The 21,752-nt window shown below is 43.2% G+C and overlaps 1 protein-coding gene across 2 annotated transcripts in view; it reads left to right on the top strand.

The window, feature by feature from the left end:
* The window catches only part of CDHR3 (cadherin related family member 3), a 37,177-nt gene extending 25,995 nt beyond the window's left edge, over positions 1 to 11,182 (top strand). For both annotated transcript variants that reach the window (XM_018068047.1, XM_008921506.2), the window contains exons 15-19: positions 625 to 806; positions 2,154 to 2,167; positions 3,604 to 3,635; positions 4,649 to 4,697; positions 7,456 to 11,182. In XM_018068047.1, the coding sequence (XP_017923536.1) occupies positions 625 to 806; positions 2,154 to 2,167; positions 3,604 to 3,635; positions 4,649 to 4,697; positions 7,456 to 7,763 (585 nt within the window). In that variant the 3' untranslated portion in view covers positions 7,764 to 11,182. The remainder of the gene's footprint in view (positions 1 to 624; positions 807 to 2,153; positions 2,168 to 3,603; positions 3,636 to 4,648; positions 4,698 to 7,455) is intronic.
* Positions 11,183 to 21,752: the final 10,570 nt, after the last annotated feature.

Genomic DNA, 21,752 nt, shown 5'->3' with positions numbered 1-21,752 from the left:
AGTTTCATGATGGGACCTTAATGAATGAGTTGCTAGCACCAAGTGACGTGCCAGCTCAGAGATGTGTCTCCTGACACTCAGGAAGATGTGGGAGATTGCAACTGCTCAGGAAGTGTGGTTTTCCCTTCTGGAACAAGTCACGGGGCAAAAAAAGGAGTTTCATTTCTTTTTATACAATAACCCAGTTCCTTAGGGTTCAACTCCTCTTACAAAGGAGGCTGAACGATGACTGCAGTGAAGATGACCTACTTCCAGTTTTGCCTTAGGTAATAAGAAACCATTATCTCAGTAATGGCAGTATTCCCTGAACTTGCTCACCCTCCAAAAGTGCGCTCACAGTCTCTCAGTCAACCTGTGGCTTTTAAGCCCCACCACAACATGCTTGTTTTAATATAAGGTATTGAAACTTGATATGGAACCTCCCTTTTGCATTGTGGGTGGGCTTCATTTCACCTGCCTTTGTTTGCCCCAGGTAGGTGGGATAGATCACTGTCTCCAGCAGACACTATTTCCCAGGTGCCAGGTGCTTCAATGCAGAAGTTCAACCAGATGAAAGGTGCTGTTGGTGTCAGTACCCTCACAAGTGTTCAGCCTTAAGGAACTTTTCTTGCCTTCTTTTAAAAGCCCAGCTTCACTGTTGTGACAAGAAGGGAGAACCTCTACTCTGCATCGGCGTGGTACGTGCCGTTCGTCGTCACCCTTGGCAGTTTGCTGCTCCTCGGACTCCTGGGGTTCCTGGGATTCCTGCTGGTGACCTGGGTCCGCACCTGCTGCCCTCCAGCAGGGAAAGCACACCGCACACCTCTGTGAGTCCTCCCAAGAGGAAGTCCCCAGCAGAGCCTGGCAATGACAGAGATAGCCCAAGCCTTTCAGCTGTAATGAAATCTACACTTTAAATCTTTAATAGTGTTGTGCCCTTCCCTGTAGTAAATGCTGTCACCAGCTACAGTGATATTTAGTGTTATTGATATGAAATCAAGAAAAAATGTCTATGGCATTTTTTTTCATGGGTTTAGTAACATCAGCATTAGCTGAAGGTAGCAGGGGAATTAGCAATTATGACCTCTAAAGGCAGCTATGCTCGTGAGGCTCAGTCAGAGCCTGTGCCAGGCTGTGTTGCCCATAGCAAGTACCAATGCTTTTGGTTTGCATTTGATCCCCTTTCCAAGGGAGCTCCCATCTAGGTAGTTACTGGATGCAGTTTCCTCCCTCCCAGAGTCCTTTGCAAATCTGCTCATGCCAAAATCATTGTCCTGGCAAAGCTTCTGCAGGTTTCCTGGAGTTTTACCCAAGCCAGTTGCAAGGCTCTGGCCCATAAAGCTTAATGGTACCTCTAAATGCTTGTGCTTGGCAAAAGCCGTGGAAGCACCTGGGACTGGACTCTGGTTCACTGTGGGAAGTGCAGGGATCCCTGCTGGCTGGCTTCTCAGTGGTCTGGAGACAGGCTGCCTCTAAATTGACTTTTTACTTCACAAAACAAAGGTAAACAGTCCTTTAAGTGGACTGGGATTAAAAAAAAAGAAAGAATTTCTGTAAGTATTCTCTGGATTTGGACATAAATTTAGAAGTTACAGGAAATGTAAAGAGGTAATATATGACTGTGATGTTAATTCAAAAGGTGTGTGCAAGGCATTTGCAAGGTGTGATAAAAATGACAAATGAATCTAAGCTATTGTTATTACTTATTAATAGGCAAAATGATTCATTGGGAGCCAGGTTCTCCCATTAAAAAGCAATTTCTATATTTTCAAAAACATTTACAACCTTTCAAATATTTTAAAAGGTATTATCTGAGCAGATCAGACTCAAAAAGTTGACCTTCCTCCAAGGATGGAACAAGATGACAGTATCTGAAAATATATTTTTCCAGATTATATAAATCCATCATGCTATCATCAATAAGACTTTATTATTTCAATATCATCCCTTCTTGAAGAGGTGTTAGAGCAATGTTCAGGTCTGTTTTCCTGCTTGAGAGCAGCAATAAATGATGCAGGCCTTCAGTGAAAGCAAAACCAGAAACCAAACAAATCAGGCAAATTGCAGAACTCAAGGAAACACCCTTCTTGCCAAATAAAAGAGAACAAAGCATTTTTAGGTAGGCAAAAGTATGACATTTGTTAACTACACTCTTAATCTTTTTTTTGTTACAGGATAAATGCTCCAGGTGTGTACCTCTTTTTTATATTTTAATGCTTCACGACAAGACCTTGTTTGTGATTCAGTGTAAGATTTGTAAACTAATTTCTAGACAAATGAATTTGACCCAGTACACGAGTACTGAGATTAGATAAGTCTGGCCAATTATGGAAAGCCTGCCTAAGTGATTTCATGGCCCTTTTGGTGTTCAAAGCTGTCAGCTATGAGGTAAAAAGCAAATTCAGAGTATCCTGGTATTTTGGCACGGGTGCTAAAGAATGACTGTATTTTTCACATGCAATTCATACACTATCTCTTAAAAAATAATCCCATCCACCTACAGCACCTTCAAGAATCCTCTCCACTCTAAGTCCCTGTTCTCTGGTCACTTCATTGGCTCCCTTGACACCATTACTTCATGTACCTGAAGATTTATTTTCAAGTATTGGTGCTTTTAAAGGGATTTGTATAACTTAGCAGGGGCATAAGTTGCACATGAAAAAGCATGCTTTTTTAAAGAGTTCCTTTTATCCCATTAGCTTTCTGCTAGCAAGCATTGTTCGTATGGGCTCAGTAGGACTCCGCTTTTGTAACTCTTTCTCCTCAGCTGCTATCTCCCATCTTGAAAAAACACAGAACTAACAAACCCCAAAGAATTAGCTGTTCTCTTGGTTGCCCAATTTGAGACATTTCAGCATTGGCTGGGTTCCAAAAAGATGAATGCTTGGTTTTTTCTGAAAAACTGGTTCTCAAATGCTGGGCAGCAAAGGCCAGACAGAACAGGCTTCCCATCACTGCTCAGGTTGAGACCCATCTGCAGCACTTCAGAGTATTGCAAAGCCTGTTGGTGGCCAGGCACACAGTTCTCCAAAGAAAGCCCATTAAACAAATTGGCAAGGAGCGAGCAAGAAGAAATCGTAGCAACTTGTTGGGTATCATCCATGAATCCATGCTGTCGAGATGCCCATGGCACTGCTGCTGTATTTGTTTGCATGTGGGAGAGTTAATGGTGTGGTAAATTCACACAAAACCAAACTGTTCTTCAGTCTGAATTTTACTTGACTGGAACTGGAGCACTTGCCTGTTTTGTCTCCAAGTGGATGTTTGTTGTAGTTCAAGTAACTACGATAGTCCACATTTCTAGTTCAGATATCCCCAAAGATGAATTTCTCTATATCTTCATATTATTTAAAAAGGGAAATTTGTTTTAAAAACCATTGTTATTCATTCATTACTGAAGGAATAAGACTTTTCAAGGCTAGACTTTTAATTAATCTTAGGCAACTGTGGATTCCCACTCTAAGATACTATGAAGGAACTCACTTTTCAAGGCTCATTTGAGATGTCTCAGAAGTTGAGTAGCAAGAATATCTATTTGTCTGAGGAAATCTTGGCTTTAGTTTCTATAGTCATGCTCAGAAAAGTCTGATTCTTTACAGTGTGTGTGTGTTTTCCTTTCTGCAGAAAAGAAGAAACCTAAGAAAGATGTGGTTGTGGTAAGTACTGCCGGCCTCAAAACAAAACCCTGTTTTGCCAGCCCCATCATGCAATATGATCATGGGACCCTTTCTATGAAAGATGTCTGTTTTCAAAGAGAATATAAAAATGATAGGCAAGGAAAAAAGGATTGCCCCCAAGTGCAAAATATTTCAGTGCTCCAACTGGCCTCTGTGTTTGGAGGCGACATTGGGTACGAGGGATGCTCGCCTGCATGGGGCCCCTTTGCTTCCAAATGCTGAAATGCCTACTGGGGAGCCAGACAGGCTGTACCCACAACAAGGAAAGGGAGACTCACTGCACCCACAGAGGTGGGATGACGAGTGCCACAGCTTCACTGATGGCAGTGGTGTGCTGCTGAGACACCTCTGACCTGTGCAGCTGACCCTGACCCACCTGAGTGCAAGCAGTGAGGTACACAAGCTGTGTACCTTACATAGAATCTGGTCTTGATAAGCTGTTTGCAGGAAAATGCCAGAGTTGTTTCTACTGTTGTGGATGTTTCTTTGCTCCTAGATCTCAGGGCTCCTTCTTTTTCATAGACATAATATCATAAAGGCTGTAATGCTCTCAGGCACATGGTGTCATTCTTGGAGTGGTCCTGTGCAGGGCCAGAAGCTGGACTTCAATGATCCTTGTGAGTCCCTTCCAACTCAGGATATTCTATGAATCTATGCAAGACACTTTCATCAGTGAACTCCCTCTCCACAAGTTCGTCAGAGAGGTGATTCCCAAACCTTCTTTGTGTGGAGGAGACCACCTTGTGGTTACCCAGGTGGAGGTATTTAGAGTGTCAGACTTTATCAATTCTCTTTTGAACACCTCATGGCAAAACTCTACACCACGAATGGCTCTTGTTGCCAGTTTAGATTAAACCCAGCCTAAAGGAATGCAATATACAGGTCACACAAATCCACCTCCATCCATGTAGATCACTGTTTCCAAGTCACTGCTTCTTCTTCATACTCAACTAATTCACAGGATTCATTTCACATTTCGTGTCTCTTCACAGACGATGACAAAGCTAAATACTATCTTTGATGGAGAAGCCAGAGACCCAGGTAAGAAAAAGCAATTAACAGGGGATATGAACATTTGTCTGGAAACAAACTGGATTAGTAGATTTAAATATGGTTCGACATTGACTTTTCATGTTTCAGGTTTGCTGTTTCCAAGGAAAATGGGAGTTATATCTCACAGAGAGTACAAATCAAGACAGTGCCTCAGTAACATTTCTAATTGTAGAATACACTCATGGCCCTTGAAAGCATACATCCAATGGCCAGATTATTCACTACTCCTCTGCCAAACTTGAATATATGGATGTGGTACAGGAAGGTGGGAGGGGAGGAGGAATTTTCTTCGAGCCTCTTGCTCTGGCTATGTGGTTTCCCCCATCCCATCTCTGGGAAATGGCCAGGAGATTAATGTAGTACTGACTTTGTCTCTTAAATCTCTCCCTGGATGCACGGTGGGTCACTCATTCCTGCACAGATCTTCTCCTTTGCAGAAACACTGCATTGCTGCTTTTTATCCAAGCATCAATTGTTAGGGAGGAAAGGGAAGACCTTTTGCTTTTAGATACAGTTATGGTGGCATCAGCTATCAAGTGTGTCACCAGGCTCCAGTTATGCTAACTCTGAGCATATCTGATTAACCAGCTGGGAAAAGGGAAAATAGGGCAAAAGCTACAAAACCCAGGACAATCAGGGAGGTGTGTGCTTATCCCTTTCCCCCAAGTGACAGCCAATGTGCTCTGCAGCAGGGTTCATTGCAGAAAAATGTGGGTTTTTTCTAAGGGTTGTTCTGACTTACCTCATTCCCCTGAAACACAGCCCCTGCCTGAGCCCCTCACTGTGATGCTTGGCCTGGAATTAGGATGCCCAGCCCTGCGCCTAATGGATGAGGGCCCCAGCGTAGTGATGGAGGGGTGGTAATGTGTGACAGTCAGTCCAAATAGGTCTTTAACAAATAGATCTGAAAATAGGTCTAGAAATTATCCAGAAGAAGGCAGGTTTATTTTGATGCTTGAATTCATCTGGCCAATTTCCACCCAAGTGCCTGTACCTTGTGTTTCTTATTAGCTGGCTCGGAGCTGTTGAATGCCTTGAGCTAATGGGAAACACTAGGCATGGAGACTTCAGTAGAATTTGGGAAAAACAAAGGGGGCCCTACTGTGCAATTAAACCCATCCACAAGGCTGCTCAAGGCCAGTTTGATCCAAGTCCAAGCACACCTGCTTTTTATAAAGAGATCTGGAGGGATGGGCTCCAGAATCCCTGCTTTTTCCCTGTGTAACTTCATTTGTAATACATGGATAGTCTCTAGGCTGCCACAAGAGCTGCTTTCCAGTGTTCTTGCATGACAGCTGGTGGCTCCCTTTCTCAGCGAACCTGACCACACTAAACTTAAGGATATCTGAGCCCATCCAATCTGCACTCCAGAGCCAAAGCATTTATGTCATGCCTGACACAAACATTAAGCTGTAACACAGCTTTGTGGTGTCAGCAGGGAAATGTGTGCTCCTTGCTCCTCCCCTCTCTTCTCCACAGCTCATCCAAAACCTAGAGGATCAAGTGTTGCCAGTTTGGAAATAAGATTTAATAATTCCCAGGACATCATCTGTTGAATATCATTAAGAGGGATGGTCAGAAACTGCTTCCTGATCTGGGCTGCTTTAACCTGCCCGCCTTGTAAGCGGGCAATAAAAATAACATATAAAGAGATCCAGTTTCATCTTTAATTGCTCAAATTGTGTTAATGTGCCAGAAACCATTAATTCTGATACAAACTGTAACATGTAGTAACACATAAGCACTGTTTCTTTCCAGGCCTAAATGGTCTATTGTTTGTCTTATATTACTAATGTTTAATTACAAGAAGTGCCACTATAGCTCCTGATTCTTTGTTTAGCAAGAAATAGAGATTTAGACTATGAGGTGATCACACTGGAGACATGGCAATTTTTCAACCTATCTCTAGGTAGCAAACAAGCTGAAGGAGAAAACATTTAAAGTACAAGCAGAAATCACCCATAAAATCTAAATAGAGACAGAAACCTCCCTAATAAGGAAAGGCAGCCATGTGTGCTGAACAACCAAAATGTAACAATATTTTATATATATGAGGGAAGCATGTACTTGTACAAACCGAAAACACACGGTACTTCGCTCTGTTAATGACAATGTGCACAGCAAGCCTCAAGGAAAGCATTTTGTGCAAATGCAGAAGGAATACATGCAGCCAAAACTCACTGGAGAGCCCATATCTCTAAATCCTGCGTCAACTTAGATGAGATTACATTGCCTGGAAGATATTTGTAACATATTGTGCTCCTAAACGGGTTTTGCTACCTCTGGTAGGCAACTCTACTTGACAAAATAGGCACAGACATCCACAATGGCCTTGCTCAGTATGGCAAAAGACAGAAGTTTTGGGATAGTTAGTCCTTACAACTAACAACTATGGATGTGTTTGTTACCCTGCCCATGTTCATCTATGGTAGCTGTAACTCGGATGGAGGTATAGGATGATAAGAAGGTGCTATTTTTTTGAATGGAAATGTTTTGAATATTCCTATGCCCCAAACTGTAGAGCCAGTTCTTATAGTGGCAGAACAGCAACTCCTCTGAGAGGCCACAGCAATGCTCAAGTCCCCACTTTCTCTTGCAGAAATGAGACTTTCAGGGCCACCTCCCCAGCTCAGCTGATTTTCCAAGTGCTTCATGTTTCTCACTTCAATCCCATGCTGAGAACTGTCATGTCTGAATCTGCTAAAGCAGGAATGATTTTAATCAGTTGTCTTTTTGTTCTTGCAAGTTACTGGCAGAATTTATGAATTCAATACGCGGTCGGGGGCCCGGAGGTGGAAGAAGAGCAATGAGCCCCTTAAGCCAGTGCTGGCTGGTCAGGTAACATCCAGTGCCACAGACAATAGCGGCCAAGGGACAGACAGAGCAGAGGCAGCAAGCAAAAAAGAACCTTCAGAGAAGAGGAAAGAGCTGACTGCAGCAACAAAACCAGCTACCAAGCCCTCAGCAGACCAGGATGGACTGAGATTACAAAAGCAGAAAGAGGAGTCTGAGGGCAGGGGGTTATCCTCAGCAGCTCCTCAAGGCAGGAACTGACCTCCTATCCCCAAATGAACCCTGCATTGCCGTTAAGCCAGAGTTCATGAGATTCCAAGGTGCTTTCCAAGCAACCTCTGATCTGTATAGCCAAAGAATCAGATGTGATTTTTCTCTATATATATCTCAGCTGCAAAACATAAGGTGGTCATTGGTGTGTATACTGGACCCAAAAACAGGATAAAGCTGGAGGTACCTTTGACGGGTGCATGTATGAGTGAGAGAGAAAGGGGGGACGTGAAAGTGGGAGAAAAGGAGACAAAAGCAGAGTCACAGACAAGAATTCGCTGCCCACTGCCCCCTACGGACACTGGCAGTGTCCTCCTGGAGGAGCTCTGCAACCCCAACCAACATGGTCACATCCTCTGACTGCCTTTGGGAATGGCAGCATGCACAGAGATGTGCTTTCTCACCAGCAAATGGGGTCTCCTGTCCCTGCTGAGCAGCAGAATGAGTGAAAACCACATCAGGGTAGAAATGTGTGTAGAAATGTGTGTTTATAAAAGTTAAAAATACTTGCTTTTCATTGAGTATTTTATTTCAGCCCTTCCTTGCCCTCCCATCTTGCTGTAGAAAAGACTGTGGCTTGAAAGCAATTATGGAGTGGAGAAAACCCACAGCTTGTTATGGTATCTCAGGCTGTCATGTCAACGCTTTCAGCTTATTTATCTTTCATAACACTAGCAACACTAGCAGCATTTAATATCTTCACCTTTGGTATTTCCTCTGGCATATTTAATGCTTTACAGAATCAAGTGGAATACACTCAAAAGAATAATGACAGTAAGCACATGGGGTGAAATAATCTTTTCCGAGTGTGGGCATGTATAATGTAAGTGCTGTCTAAGAACTGATATAAAACAAGCAAACCCTACAAGATTTCTGAAAATTATTTTAATCTGAAGAAAAATAGTTATAAATGATGACTTAATGCTTCATATCTTGGCTTCTTTTCTTTCCTGATTACAAAAAGGTTTTTTGGCAACAAAAAACTGATACCAGGTGATGAAAGAAAAACTCAGTTTAACTTGAGCAGGGACAGTCAATGAAGATTTTATTCAGTCTGTCAGATGCATTGTTTTTTGTCATACAATAAAGGACCTGGATGGAGAGGTCCATGATAATTTCACCAAGGATCCTACACTTCATGAAACCACCCGTCATGGTGTTGTGACCCTTTGCTGTGCTCCAAAGGAGTGGTTTGGCTCAGCAACAACTTCCCTTACAAACACCAATCACCTTCAGTCAAAAACTTGTTCATTGCACAATCAGAAACCCAGCATGTATTGAATATCACAATGATAGAGATAGGAAAGAGTGATTTATACTCTGTTAGCATGTTATCAATTTATTGTGTCCCTGGCGGTTGTCATAGTGTTGTTTGACCCTCCAGCATCAACAGGGCCAGACACACATTCAGTGCTCCAACCCACTATTGTTTGCATTTGTTTGCTGTAAATATAATACATTTGATTCCTATGCAGGTGATTTTCCAGTGACACAGAGAAACTCTGCAGTAAGTGGTAGTACTGCTGTAACTCTGATCTTCCTAGCACTCTGGCACGAAGCTACCCATAGGCATACATGGCACCTCCAAATGGTAAATTTTGTTACCTGAAGAAGTTAACTGCATCGCTTTCATGGCAGGAAGACACACGGGCATTTGTATTTACTTTCCTGGACATTTCTCTAGGGCAGCTGCTCTGCTTCCTCAGTTATTCTCATTCTACTTTAGTGATTAAGAGGCAAATACCTTTTTTTTTAAAAGGAGGCAGAGACAGGCTGTAGTTTCAGCTGGGAAATCTGCAAAGGGACAGATGAATACTCCTCTTTCTTTACTACTGTTCCTGCCTCTGAACTGCACAAACTTATTTCCTGCCTTCTCAGGAAAAAAACCCCAACAGCAGCATAACATGGTATCACAGCATACTCCAAACACCCATGCATGCAAACACATTGTCACAGTCAACACTGCTGGTGCTGTAGTCTCTGACAGCTGGCCAACAACTGGGTGAAAAGCAACTACTCTCATAGTGACTCACATACTCTAACCTCAGAACAACTGAGAGTTCTACAAAGAGGTGCCGTGGACTTAAGAGACACCAGATCCAAGAGCTAACACTGCCCAGAATGCTTGCACCTGGTTGAGGTGTGTTTAGCTGGTATACTCAGAATCTGGGGGCAGGGCAGGGGGGCAGGTTTAGGCAAGATAAAGCATCCTGTGGTTTGTGCTGCATGGGTAAACAAGTGTGCTGGCCATAAACTGCAGCTTCACCAATCCTTACACTGTTGCTTCAATATGTGCTATGCTGATCTCCAGGTCCAACAAATTCTTCATCCTGATCTTCACTGCAGGACCTTGTTTTGGGCAGGACTACTTTCCTTCCTTGGAATCCACTAAATCAAGGAAAAACAAGGCTTTATATAAGCAATAGCTTTATGCAAAAGTGGCACCATTTTCTCCCCGTGAAGTAATCAAGAATGAATTTAGGTCTCATTGAGCCAAAGCACAGCCATTCATTTCTCCGGGCTGCCTTTGATAAGGCAAAAGCTGAGAAGATAGAACTGACTGACCTAGATGTACACCTGTTACTTATTGTATCAAAAAATACGTGAAATGATGCTTTGAATATATGCAAAAGCAACATATATTTTTCATAAAATAGAAATTATAATATGCTGTGCAGTGCAGCTTTAAATGTTAGAAACCTCTTCTAATTGTCAAACCAGCTTTTGTGCTTTTTCTCATTCATAAGTGTCTCCTAGAGCACAGATTCAATGTCCTGAACTGGCACTAGATGGACTGAGAGCAAAGATTAAGTGCAGCTCTACACAATAAAAGCATTTGATAATTGGAACAATTAGCTAAGACCAGGAGGCCTTTCCATCGTTTGAAGCCTTCAGAAGTCAAGAATGGCTGCTGTGTGCTGTAGTGGGTCAGAATAGATGATGGGAACAGCCTCTCTAGTCTTCAACAGCTCTGTTAGTCTCTGTGCACACAGACACAAGGTGTGAACTTTGGTGCCATTTATTTTGGAGTGATGACACTGATAAGCTTAGACCAGAAGAAGAAGAAGAAAGGCACCTGGTGGTTCAAGCAAAGTGGCTGAGGGCAACAGTTCCTGACCTACAGCTGCCTATTACGTGTTATGCATTAATTTTATCTGGTCTACAAAAATCAGTGTGAGTTCTGCCACAGGTTTTGATTGCTGTGTCTCTACCTATTACACATCTCTAAAGTGCTTTGAGACCTGTGGATTAACATTGCTCTGAAAGTATCAAGAGTGATTAGGAAAGAGCACGGGTCACTTTTCCTGACTGAGTCTAATTCCCCCCGTAGCTTATGTGTGATCATGTTACTGAGGTTTTTGTGCTGTTCTCCAAACTGAATGTACTTCTAATGCATAAATGTTCTGCTTTCATGCTGGTGTTATAAATAGCACTTGCAATAAACATCAGAAGTCTCAGCTTTTGGCAGTGTAACTTCATTTTTATCAAGGAATGTAAAAGTGCTGATACTGTATTTGCTCATGGTCTCAAAGAGACCTACACGTGAGAACAACCTCAGCTATAGAGATGGAAAATGTCTCCCCAGGAGACTGCCACTTCATAACTGCTCACTAGGAGCAGGAGATGGTGCTTGGATCCCCTCAGAGGAGTGTCAGACAAGGGGAACAATCCTCCTCCCTCTGAGCAAAAATCTGACTTAGGTTATTTTATGAGACCGGGATTGGAATGCTATAATGGAACTAGCATTTTAACAGCAAGCAGCCACAACTACATATTGCACATGCCCTGGATGATTAGTTGTCTGACACCCCCAGCCACAACAGGCCCTTCAAAAGGCTCCAGATGAAAGGCTGAACATGGGCATGGCCCCCACTGGGTTCCATTCACACACGGTTTGTCTGAACTAGTCACTGCAAGCTCCCCATGTTGTCACTGGGGAGAAAGAGCACTTTGGGGGTGACATATTAAAAACAAGATGTCTAGAACAGATCAGATGAACTGTGCCCTAAAAGCAGCTCTTTCTGGATGTCTAGATCAGATATCAATGCCTCCGCAATACACACAAAGGTAAATCAGCTGAATCTCAGCCCAGGTTGTTCGGGTGAGGGCAGGTCTGTACTGCTGCCCCAAAGCCTGAGGAAGCTGAAAAGCAGGAGAAAGCTGAGCACAGAGGTCACCCAGGCTTTGCTCAGGAGGAAATGGGGCTCCACCCATGCTTTGTTAGTGCTCCAAGGTCTGCAGGATGCTTTCTGGGATCTAACTTGGGGTAATTCTGCATCTGGAAGCATGTTCTGAGATGTGCTTCAAAGCAGCCCTGTAGAAAAGCATGGACCTGGCCAGGAGACTGAAGAACTCAAATACAAACTTCAGCGAGTTTCTGCAGTGATTCTGTTATTGAGTGAAAGACACCCTTGAAATCAAAATAGATAAATAGATCTTACTCTGAATGCTATTCAAGGATGATACCACTCAGTAGCTCTTTGGTACCAAACTCCAGCTCCTGCAGGTCGATAGATGCCCTGGGATTTGATTTTGAGGCGAGGTGCATGTTTAATTTCCAAGGCTTGAAAATAGCAGTTGGTGAACGACACAGGCAGGCATGGCTTGGTCTGGCCATGCAGTTGTGCCTAATTTTCAATTCCTTATGGTGGGTACCAGCTGGGGCCATGCAAAGAGGAGCAGCAGTGCTGTGTTTGCACAGGGCACACTTGGATTAGCCCTGTCTGGCACAGCACAGCTTGCCCTGCCCAGGTGTCGGCACCGGGCTCAGCCCATGGTGCCCTGCCTGCTGGCCAGCTGTGACAGCCAACTGTTTCCAGAGGAGCTGTGAGTATCCCAGTGCACAGGAACCTCCACTGGGGAGGGTTTGCAGACTGGTTCCTGTCCCTGTAGGCAGCAGGGCTGGTGGGCCCACAGGCTGCTGGATGTGCACATTTAGCACAGCTCTGGACACAGCCTGCTATGAGGTCCAGATAAGCTGTCATTAGAAAAACAAGGTGAAGACCCAGCAGAGGGCAACAAAGATGATTAAGGGTCTGGTACATCTCTTATGAGGAGAAATTGCAGGAGCTGGGCCTGTTTAGTCCAGAGAAGACTGAGAGGGGATCTCATCTATACATATAACTATCTCAAAGCTGGATGTCAAGAAGATGGTGCCAGACTCTTTTCAGTGGTTCCAAGTGAGAGGACGAGGAGCAATGATTATAAACTGAAAAACAAGAAATTCCACCTCAAAATTAAGAACTTCTCTATGCTGAGGGCTAGAGAGCACTGAACAGGCTGCCCACGACAAGGAGGTCATGGATTTCTCCTCTCTGGAGGCATTCCAAACTCACCTTGACATGGTCCAGGTCACCCTGCACTGGCAAGGGTGTTGGACTGATGATCTCCAGAGATCCTTTCCAACCCTAGCTATTCTGTGATTCTATCACAATATATTGCCACCTGGCCACACTGGCGCTGGGAGGAAGAGAAGCTCCAGCACCCCCTTTGCTGGCCTGGTCCCAGCTCGCTCCAGCCATCTCTCCTCTCCTACAGTTACCGAAGGCAATGGCAGAGAAGGGCTCTCCACCATCCTGTCAGTGACCGGTCAGCTGAAACTTCCTCCGGGCCCTCCGGGCGCTGCTGGCAAAGAGGGAGGCAGGGGATGCCCCGCACTTGGAACAGGGAAGCTGAGACGCGGCGTTCCCCCCACGGCAGCGCGGCTGCGGCGTGTCCGAACTGCCCCGGCCGAGCCCTGCTCCCGGTGCCGGCCCAGCCCCGGCTCCCCCAGCCCAACCCGAGTCCCCCCGTGCCCGGGGAGCGGCCCCGGCGCTGCCGCAGCTTCGCGGAGCAACACCGACCCCCAGCGCTCGGCCGGGGAGAGGCGGCGCCGGCCGAGGATGCTCCTCTCGGGGTATCTCGCACCCCTGCCCGCACCCGGCCCAGCGGAGGATCGACGGGTGCAGGGGTCCCGGAGAGAGGGTGAAGGCAGCAATAAAGGTAAATTTGAGAAAAACGAGGAAAAAGAGCTTGGCCGTAAGGCACCATAGCGGTGCAGGCGTATCCAGAAAGAGATGATCCCCTTATAGGATTAATCCGTTGCAGAGCACACTGGGTCACTTCAGGAACGATCAAATGACCTATTTTCTGTTTACTTTGAGCTCTTCCCTTCGCCACACTGAACAGAAACCATCTCTTGCTGTTTATGTGAGCCACAGGATGGATGCTCCTGTACTTCATCAACTACTCTTTTATATCCATGCAGCTAGCAGGGGGGAAGAGATACTCTGGCAGTTCTCTACACAGCCATGGATGCCAAAGCAATAAGGAACCATATTCAATCCATTTTCACACTGAATTTCTAAATGCTCCTCCCTGCAATATCCAGCCTGATTGCATCTTCCCACTTCATGCAAGTAGTATAACCACACTAACACCTACAGAGGAGGCTGAGCTTTCTCTATTAACTACTATTAACTAGTACCAGGGATAGCTGTCTAATGTACTTACCCTGAAACATCCTTACAGGTGGTAAAGTATGCAGCCTGTGGCAGAAGCATCTATAAGATCAGAAATTCCCCCAAAATTCCAGGAGGGAAAAAAGCAGTTTAGAAAAGTGACTGCATTCAAAGAGATCAAAACTGACACCAGTTTCTGCCAGTGACCTTCTGTTAGAAGTTTTTGCTATTTTCTATACCGAAATACAGCAGTGTTTGTGTGCTACCAAAGATTAAAAAGTAAGGACCAAAATCCAAATGTGCAACCTCACCTATTTGGCTGCTACCCAGCTCTGAAAGTGCCTGAAGAAATTAGGCACCTTGGTCTGTTCATCATCACCCCAAAAGCCACCCTAGATCTCTGAGGACATCTTCTGAGCCTGCCCAGAGACACCAGAGTCCTAATAGTGATATAGAAACCTCAATGAGGAATTTCCCCAACTATTTTGCCTGATACCAGGATGTGTTTTGACATCCTATCAAACCCCTATCAACTGGTTCTGAAGGAGATGAAAGGGAAGGGGGAACTGAGCAGAGCATAGGTGTAGCTCTCCCTGTCTGCATAAAGTGGATAGTCTCCGTGGGACACCTGACAGCTAACCTACTTTAGTGCACCCTCCAGGACCAGTGGAGCTGCACCTGGTACCTTATACCCTTTTGTCACCTCTCTCCTTCACTGTTGTTCTTTCAGTGAGGGAGCCAGCTCAGATGATCAAAGAACTAAAGTAACAGGGATTTCAGGACAATATTTCAGTGTTGTTCCAACAGGTAAGTCAGGATAAAGGTGGATGCTCCCAAGCACAGCCACTGTTGAATTAGCACCATGTTCTTACAAGCTCCTGAAGAGATCCTGCCCCATCACTGAACCAGAAGCTTTTCCCCCAGAGTTAAAAGAGCATGAACTTACCCACTTAACAAAATAAAGCAGCAGCCAGCCCCAGGGTGCCTCCAGCCAGAATTTGGATGTAATCACTCTGCTGGTTCTTCTTGCATGAAAGATTCACTGTCCTTTCAGCTTTGTTAGCTGTGGGTCATGACACATAGTTGCAACTGAAGGGTAGCCAGAGGAATTAATCCTTAAGAGACTGATCCTTCACAGTCCTGCCCAGCTTGCAGGTAAAACTGTCACTCCAGCCTGAAGGTCTATTGCACTTGCTGTAAATCCATACAAGTAACCACCCAGCTCACTGAAAAATAGGTTTATGGTCTCTTGAAGAAGAAAGGAGAGATCTTCCTAGTTTCCAGAAGTCCTGCTCTCTTTCCATCAAGTAAATGTTGAAAGCTCTGAAGTGCCCATGTTGGCCGCATGCTAAACCAGACAATCAGTAAAGTTCAAAACTAAATTTCTTCCTTGATTAAGAGCTTCCAGGGCCTCAGGTCAAGATACAGGCCCCTTGGCTTTTTTATTTTAGCAAGGCATTTCTCAAATTCACTTCTTGGTCTAGCTTCATTCTCAAGATGCTCTTCATGGAGCTGAGTGTAAAAAGCCTCCTGTGCCTGCCAGTCCTTTATCATTACTTTTGATGCACAGTCTCTGTGGAAACTAAAGCTAAAAATAATCACCCTCATCTCCTCTACTGGCACGCACTATTTTATTCTTTAACTGTAACTGCCTGATCTACCTGCATCCACGATCTTCTGGGAAGAGGCCTTGCCAGTACCACGCCTATTTCTGCGTGAGTACTCTCCAGGAACACTGCTGGTGTTGTGCCTGGTGTCATTGCTTGTACACTCTCATAAAGATGCCTCATGTGCCACAGTCACTACTGGGAACTTCCAATAACACCAAATTCAGCTCTGAGTTGATGCAGATTGAAGGACTGTATCTCTATTTTTCTCCTTTGGACTCATTATTAGAATATTGTGTCCTTTTCTCTCCTCTTCTGCTTCTGATCAGAGATCTTTGTTTACTGGCCAGCTCACAGTAAAATGTCCAGTTGAATTGCAGGCTGTTTCCATGGTGTAAATGTGAGGTGTTCCAGGAGCACTAGAAACACACTATGTCAGTAAAAAGCCCAAAGCCAACACTGGCCCTTTTGAAGATGGGAAGGCTCCTGAGATGCAACACTCCATGAAGCCCTTGTGTAAGAGTAATTAAAATTCAATCTGAAGACATTAACAGCCTTCTTGTGCTGTGTGCAGACTATGGCTCCTGTATGGTACCAGAAAGAGAATTTTTTTTCATTAGATAGCCAGAATCTGTCCTTTATAGTTTGCCCAGTCTTCTGTTTCCTTGCTGCACAACAAGCTTTAGGTCAGTGCAGATAGAGACTTTGACAAGCCACTGATGTCACCCCAATGATGCCAACTGAAAACCTGAGCAATATAAGAAAAGTCAAAAAAAATCCAAAGATTTTCCAGGCTACAGACACCTCTCTGTGGAAGAAAAGGTGTGTCATTTCAGCTCATAGGACCAGGCATGATATAGAATAAATGCTCTCTAGCTACACGTAGAATGATTACAAAATGAAACCCAAGGATACAATTCCTGTATTACTGTGACTGTTGAGGGAGCAGCTAAAGCATTTTGTGTTGATAGAGTCAGAGTAAAATCAGAAAATAATTGCTTTGATCTGCAAACTGTTTTAAAAGAAAATACTGCAGAACTCAAAAAGGAATACAGTCTAGTGGCTCATAGAGGTAATAGTGAAATATAGCATTTTTAATTCAGAAAAAGGGAAAGAAAAGCCATAGAAGTATAAAGAAGCAGAATCCAGCAGAAGAATTAACATGCACAGTGCAGCCATTCACCCTAGAGCAAAGGAGAGTTCCAAGGGAACCTGATCATATTAAATGTGAAGCTAAAATTAGATGCTTGTAAAAGCAGATCAGGATGCAAAAATTAAAAATAGGTGCTGTATCTGCAGAAAGTGACGGAGAATTAGATTTGAAGTCACCAAGGGAAGATGATTTAGAGGATCATATGTATAAATGAGAAAATAAAAAGTAGTTGGGAACAGCAGCATGTATAACAACAGATAGATTCCCATCCCAAGGCACAGGGGGAGCAGCACATAAAATCACTACTGCTTTACACAAGAAATAACCCACAGGATTTGGGACAAACAGGTTTTGATCTTCGGCCACAGAAAGCAAGCACAGCTGTGGACTGCCTCAAACTTCAAACTAAACTGAAATGAAACAGGTAAATTGATTAAAGCTTTACTCAGAGTAAAGTATCTGTATACAGCCTCCTTAATGACTGAATTAAGTCAAATTGCTGTGCAGACAGGTAAGAAGGAAATGCAGCTGGCAGCAATAACATGAAGTCATGAGCCAAGAAAAGACAGAGCATGTTTTATGAATAAATGAGGAGTTGCTCAGTTGTTGACAGGGTGTAATAGCAAGTACAAACCACACTTTGATTGATTGCTGTTGCTGCCAGGGGACTGTACCTGCTGCTTGAAGGTACCTGTACCCCATCAGCAAATTCCTTGAGCCTGATGGATTATGAGAACCAGCTGTCCAAATACAGCCCCATTATTTGCAAGAAATGTTGATGTAGCAGAATGAGAGGGAACCTACTTGGATAGCTGGAAGAATACTTTAAAATCTTACTATTATCAGTCTGGTCCAGGAGGTAAAAAACAAATAAAAAACCCCCTAAACTAGGAAACTAGGGAGAGTTCCTGCATCAATCAAGCAGAATCTGCAGTGAAACATTAACTGAAAACATGGACAGCAGAGAAGAGGATCTGGCAGAGGCAGTTTGCCTCAAGGAAAGAATGAAAGAAAAATATGGTTAGGGTTGGCACAGATTTCTCTAGCCCCTAGAGTTCTTGCCCTGGAACAAAGGGCAAAACCCTTGACTGTGCCCATATGGGCACAAATATTAGGGATGACACAACTCAGCTCTACATTGTTGCCTTCCTGACTCAAGATGAAGAATGAAGTATCCAGGCAAGTAGAGTGCTACTGAGTGCCAGCAAGTTTTTGGAAATTGCAACTGAAAAGTATAAGAAAAATTTGTGAAAACACTAGTCTAAAATATTAATTTCTTTTCCCCTGCTCTAAGGTCTGTAGGAGGGCAGTGTTTTTAAGCACACCTAAATTTACTTGACATGCCAGAAGAAGGGAATTCCACATTTGAGTCAGGCTCTAAAATGCAACTCGATAGCTGTTACTACCATACATGGACTTGATCTTAAATATGAGGAACTTCCCTTCAATTTTAAGAGATGGGAATCACTCCTATTCTAGAATTTTTTTGACTAATTTAACTATTCAGGTTAATGTTTAAAGATGACTAAGCAACAAAAACTGACCTCTGGCTTTATGACAACTTTACTTTAGGCTATACAGCAAACCCGTTAGGAATAAACATGTTAAATGCTGCCACAAAAATAAAAGTAGATGACCCAGAATGATTTTCAGCATTGCCATAGAAGCCTGACCCTCAGATCACTTGTCACAGCACCCTAAACCACAAAGTACTAGCTTCCTTAAACACCTGCTAATTCTGATGGATTCTATGCTTCACCAAGGGGTTTCCTATTGCTATCCTGTACTGGCCTCTCAGCTTTATGTTCTTTCACTGGCACTATACAGCCTTTTTTCCCACCATGGTTTTCTGATCAAAATCCCCCTCTCTAGCATCACACCAGGCATCATACACCACTTTACTTGCTAGAGCTACATAACTGTAGCCTGCTACCAGAATAGTTCCTACAGTATGACAGGATTTTTATGAACTTGCTCCACTGATGGCTGCAAGAAAAATTGCTGCCAGCAGAGGATTACTTACCTGTAGAGAGCTGGCAGATCTCCAGGCCCTTTTGTTCCCTCAGTACAGAGGGATCAAGCACACTGCATCTCCTGATAACAATGGTGACTCTTGTCTATCAGACAGTCTTTTTTTTTTTCCCCACTCTCATGAGACACTGAGTGTTTTGGTGCTGCCAGCATGAACATGATGTCAATTCAAAGGCAAAGGCTGCTCAGCCCTTTGTGGGTGTCCAGGGTAAATGAGAGCAGCTGCTTGTTCCTGCTGCATGATGCTTTCCATTTCATCTCAGCTGCAGGGCTCTAGCAGCCATCAAAGTCAGCAGTGTTCTGCATCAATCCCTCTCCCTTACAAAGGGAAACAAGTCTTATCCTAGTGAGCCAGAAGTAGACACAAGTAACTCTTACTTTTTTAAAATCTCACTTGTTGTGGACTACACATTGCACTTGCTGCCTGTTAGCAGCTCTGCATTTAGCTGTGTAGAACAGAGAGGTGCAGCCCAAATTTCTACAAAATATAACCACATATTTGTGATTCTCTGTTTTACCAGCTATAGTCCTGCCTGCCGTATTCTGTCTCCTTGTCTTTTGATGGAAAGCACTCTGGGGATGGGACACACTTGTTTCTTCTACAAAAAGTGTAAGGGAAAGTTTCAGCCCTAAGGGAAAAGTGTCTTTTTAAGTGCATATGAAGCTTAAGTTTTTGTTGAAACAATCAGTCATAGTGTGCTAAGCTTTCCAACTCTTTTTCAGTTGTTGGCTAGACCTCAGCCATCAACAAGGCATATACTGATCTAATCCATTCCTGCTCTCGTGTGTGCAAAAATAACACAACTACCATTTTATAACTAGGCCATCCCAATGACTCTAACAAGTCTATTGGTGACAAAGTAGATAAGCACATAAGACAGGAAAATAGTTCTGTAAAAAATATTAAAGGTTAATAAAACATATTTTAGCCACATCGTGTGTAACCTTACGTTGCAAAGAATTATAAGATTGAAATTTAAATCTATAATTAGCAAGTTTTTTCTTAGGCAATATGAAAATAGAAGTTTTAGATTTTAGGATGAAATATGTATTTTAAATAAACATGTACAGTGATGCAAACAAGGACCCTCTGGCTGAAAGTCAAAATAACAGTGAGCAAAGACAAACAATGGCCCAAAAAAGAAAGCATTACAAAGAAGGTCCCTCTGAAAAAAACTTGGTTTGACCTCTTACTCAAAGCAGTACTTTGATCAAGGGACAAATAATAATTTGCTTCAGATCTAGCTTTGAAATTTAAAATATAGCAAACAAATTACCAAAACATCTAAATACCGATCATTGTAACCTTATCCCAGTGATCCTATCATATCTCACCATGATGAAATAACACAGATTTTTCTCTCAGATGTCTATAATTCTGCTAAGAAGAGAGTAACAGAAAAGGTCCAGCAGTTTTGACTTGACAAAAAAGTATGAAAAAAAAAAAACAAACCACATACAGCAAAGTAAATTTTCTTTCCCCAACTTTTCTCTGTCCCTCTCTTCCTAGCTAATTCACAGTGATATAGATATAACATTACAGAACAAGCCATCTGTGACAACTGTCAGCTCAGAGGAACCTTAGATAATAGAAGAACTCACTTCAAGGAGGAACGAGGATTCAAAATTTAAAGTTAGTATTTGGAACAATAAACTGATGCAAGTGAAGAGGTCAGAAAGGACTCCTCAAAAGTCCTTGTCAGCAGGGCTACTTGAGAGGCAGAATATCTAGCAACAGAACAGTTCAAAAATAACACCTTGTATTTCTAATCAATTAAACTAACTCAGTACTTTAAATCTCAATAGAAGCTTTGCATTCTCTCTCAGCTAGCACCAAAGCTTTGTAATTGCTTTATGTGCAGACTTTCCTCGAGAGTCAAACTACAGTTATGGTTCAATGCAATTCTGCTGGGTAGAGCCTGGTAATAGAGATGAAAGAAAAACTTTGCATTCAGCTTTTATCATCGATACTTCCAGAGAAGCTTCAAGACTCAGTTTCAGATCACTACAGTGACAGGAGTCTACCCAGCCATGATTCATTTCCTGATGGTGAATGAAAGGCAAGCAGTGTGGGGCTACTGGAATAACACACATGCCATGGTCCACTTGCATTAACATCTACCCCAGCAAGGACATTGAGAGAGCTGGGTCAATCACTACAGTAAGAGCAATCTGTTTAAAGACTTTTGAGTGTGAAGCTAAAAACCATTTCATGGTCAAAACCATTTGACAGTTTCATCAGCCCTTTAGGTCACAGCCCAGTGCTGCTATAAAAAAACCCTGCAAACAAACTCATCATAGAAGTAACTGCTTTCATATCTCATTTCCAAGTGCAAGAATAATATTGTTCTTCCTAAACCCTCTGCCCCAGTCTTTTGCAACCTGAGAGGCAGTTCTTATCAGGAAAAGGTCCAGAACACAGAGGGAAGGTTCTGAAAAAACTACATTATTTTTCTGAGTGCTATACTTTTGGTGCAAGTGTTAAACTACATACTGCTTCTCTCTTTTCTTCCCTCAAGAGGCCTTAGTAAGGTGGGATAATACTTGGTACATGAACAACCACCAAGGAAAGGCAGCCTGTTTTCTCACAGTAGTAGCATTGCTAATATTGTTAAACAGAAAACAGCAGAAGGTCATTGCTTTCAAATCCCCTTTCCAGGAATAGGGAAGAAACAGAAGCACTTTCAGAAAATGACATCTCAACATTGCACTTCTTACCTCTTCCAAAAGGAAATTCAAACGACATTTT

This window comes from Manacus vitellinus, unplaced genomic scaffold (assembly GCF_001715985.3).
Source record: "Manacus vitellinus isolate BGI_N305 unplaced genomic scaffold, ASM171598v3 scaffold_13_pilon, whole genome shotgun sequence".
In the NCBI taxonomy this organism is placed as follows: domain Eukaryota; kingdom Metazoa; phylum Chordata; class Aves; order Passeriformes; family Pipridae; genus Manacus; species Manacus vitellinus.
Note: the sequence above shows the minus strand (reverse complement) of the source record. Positions and strands in the feature narration are given on the sequence as shown.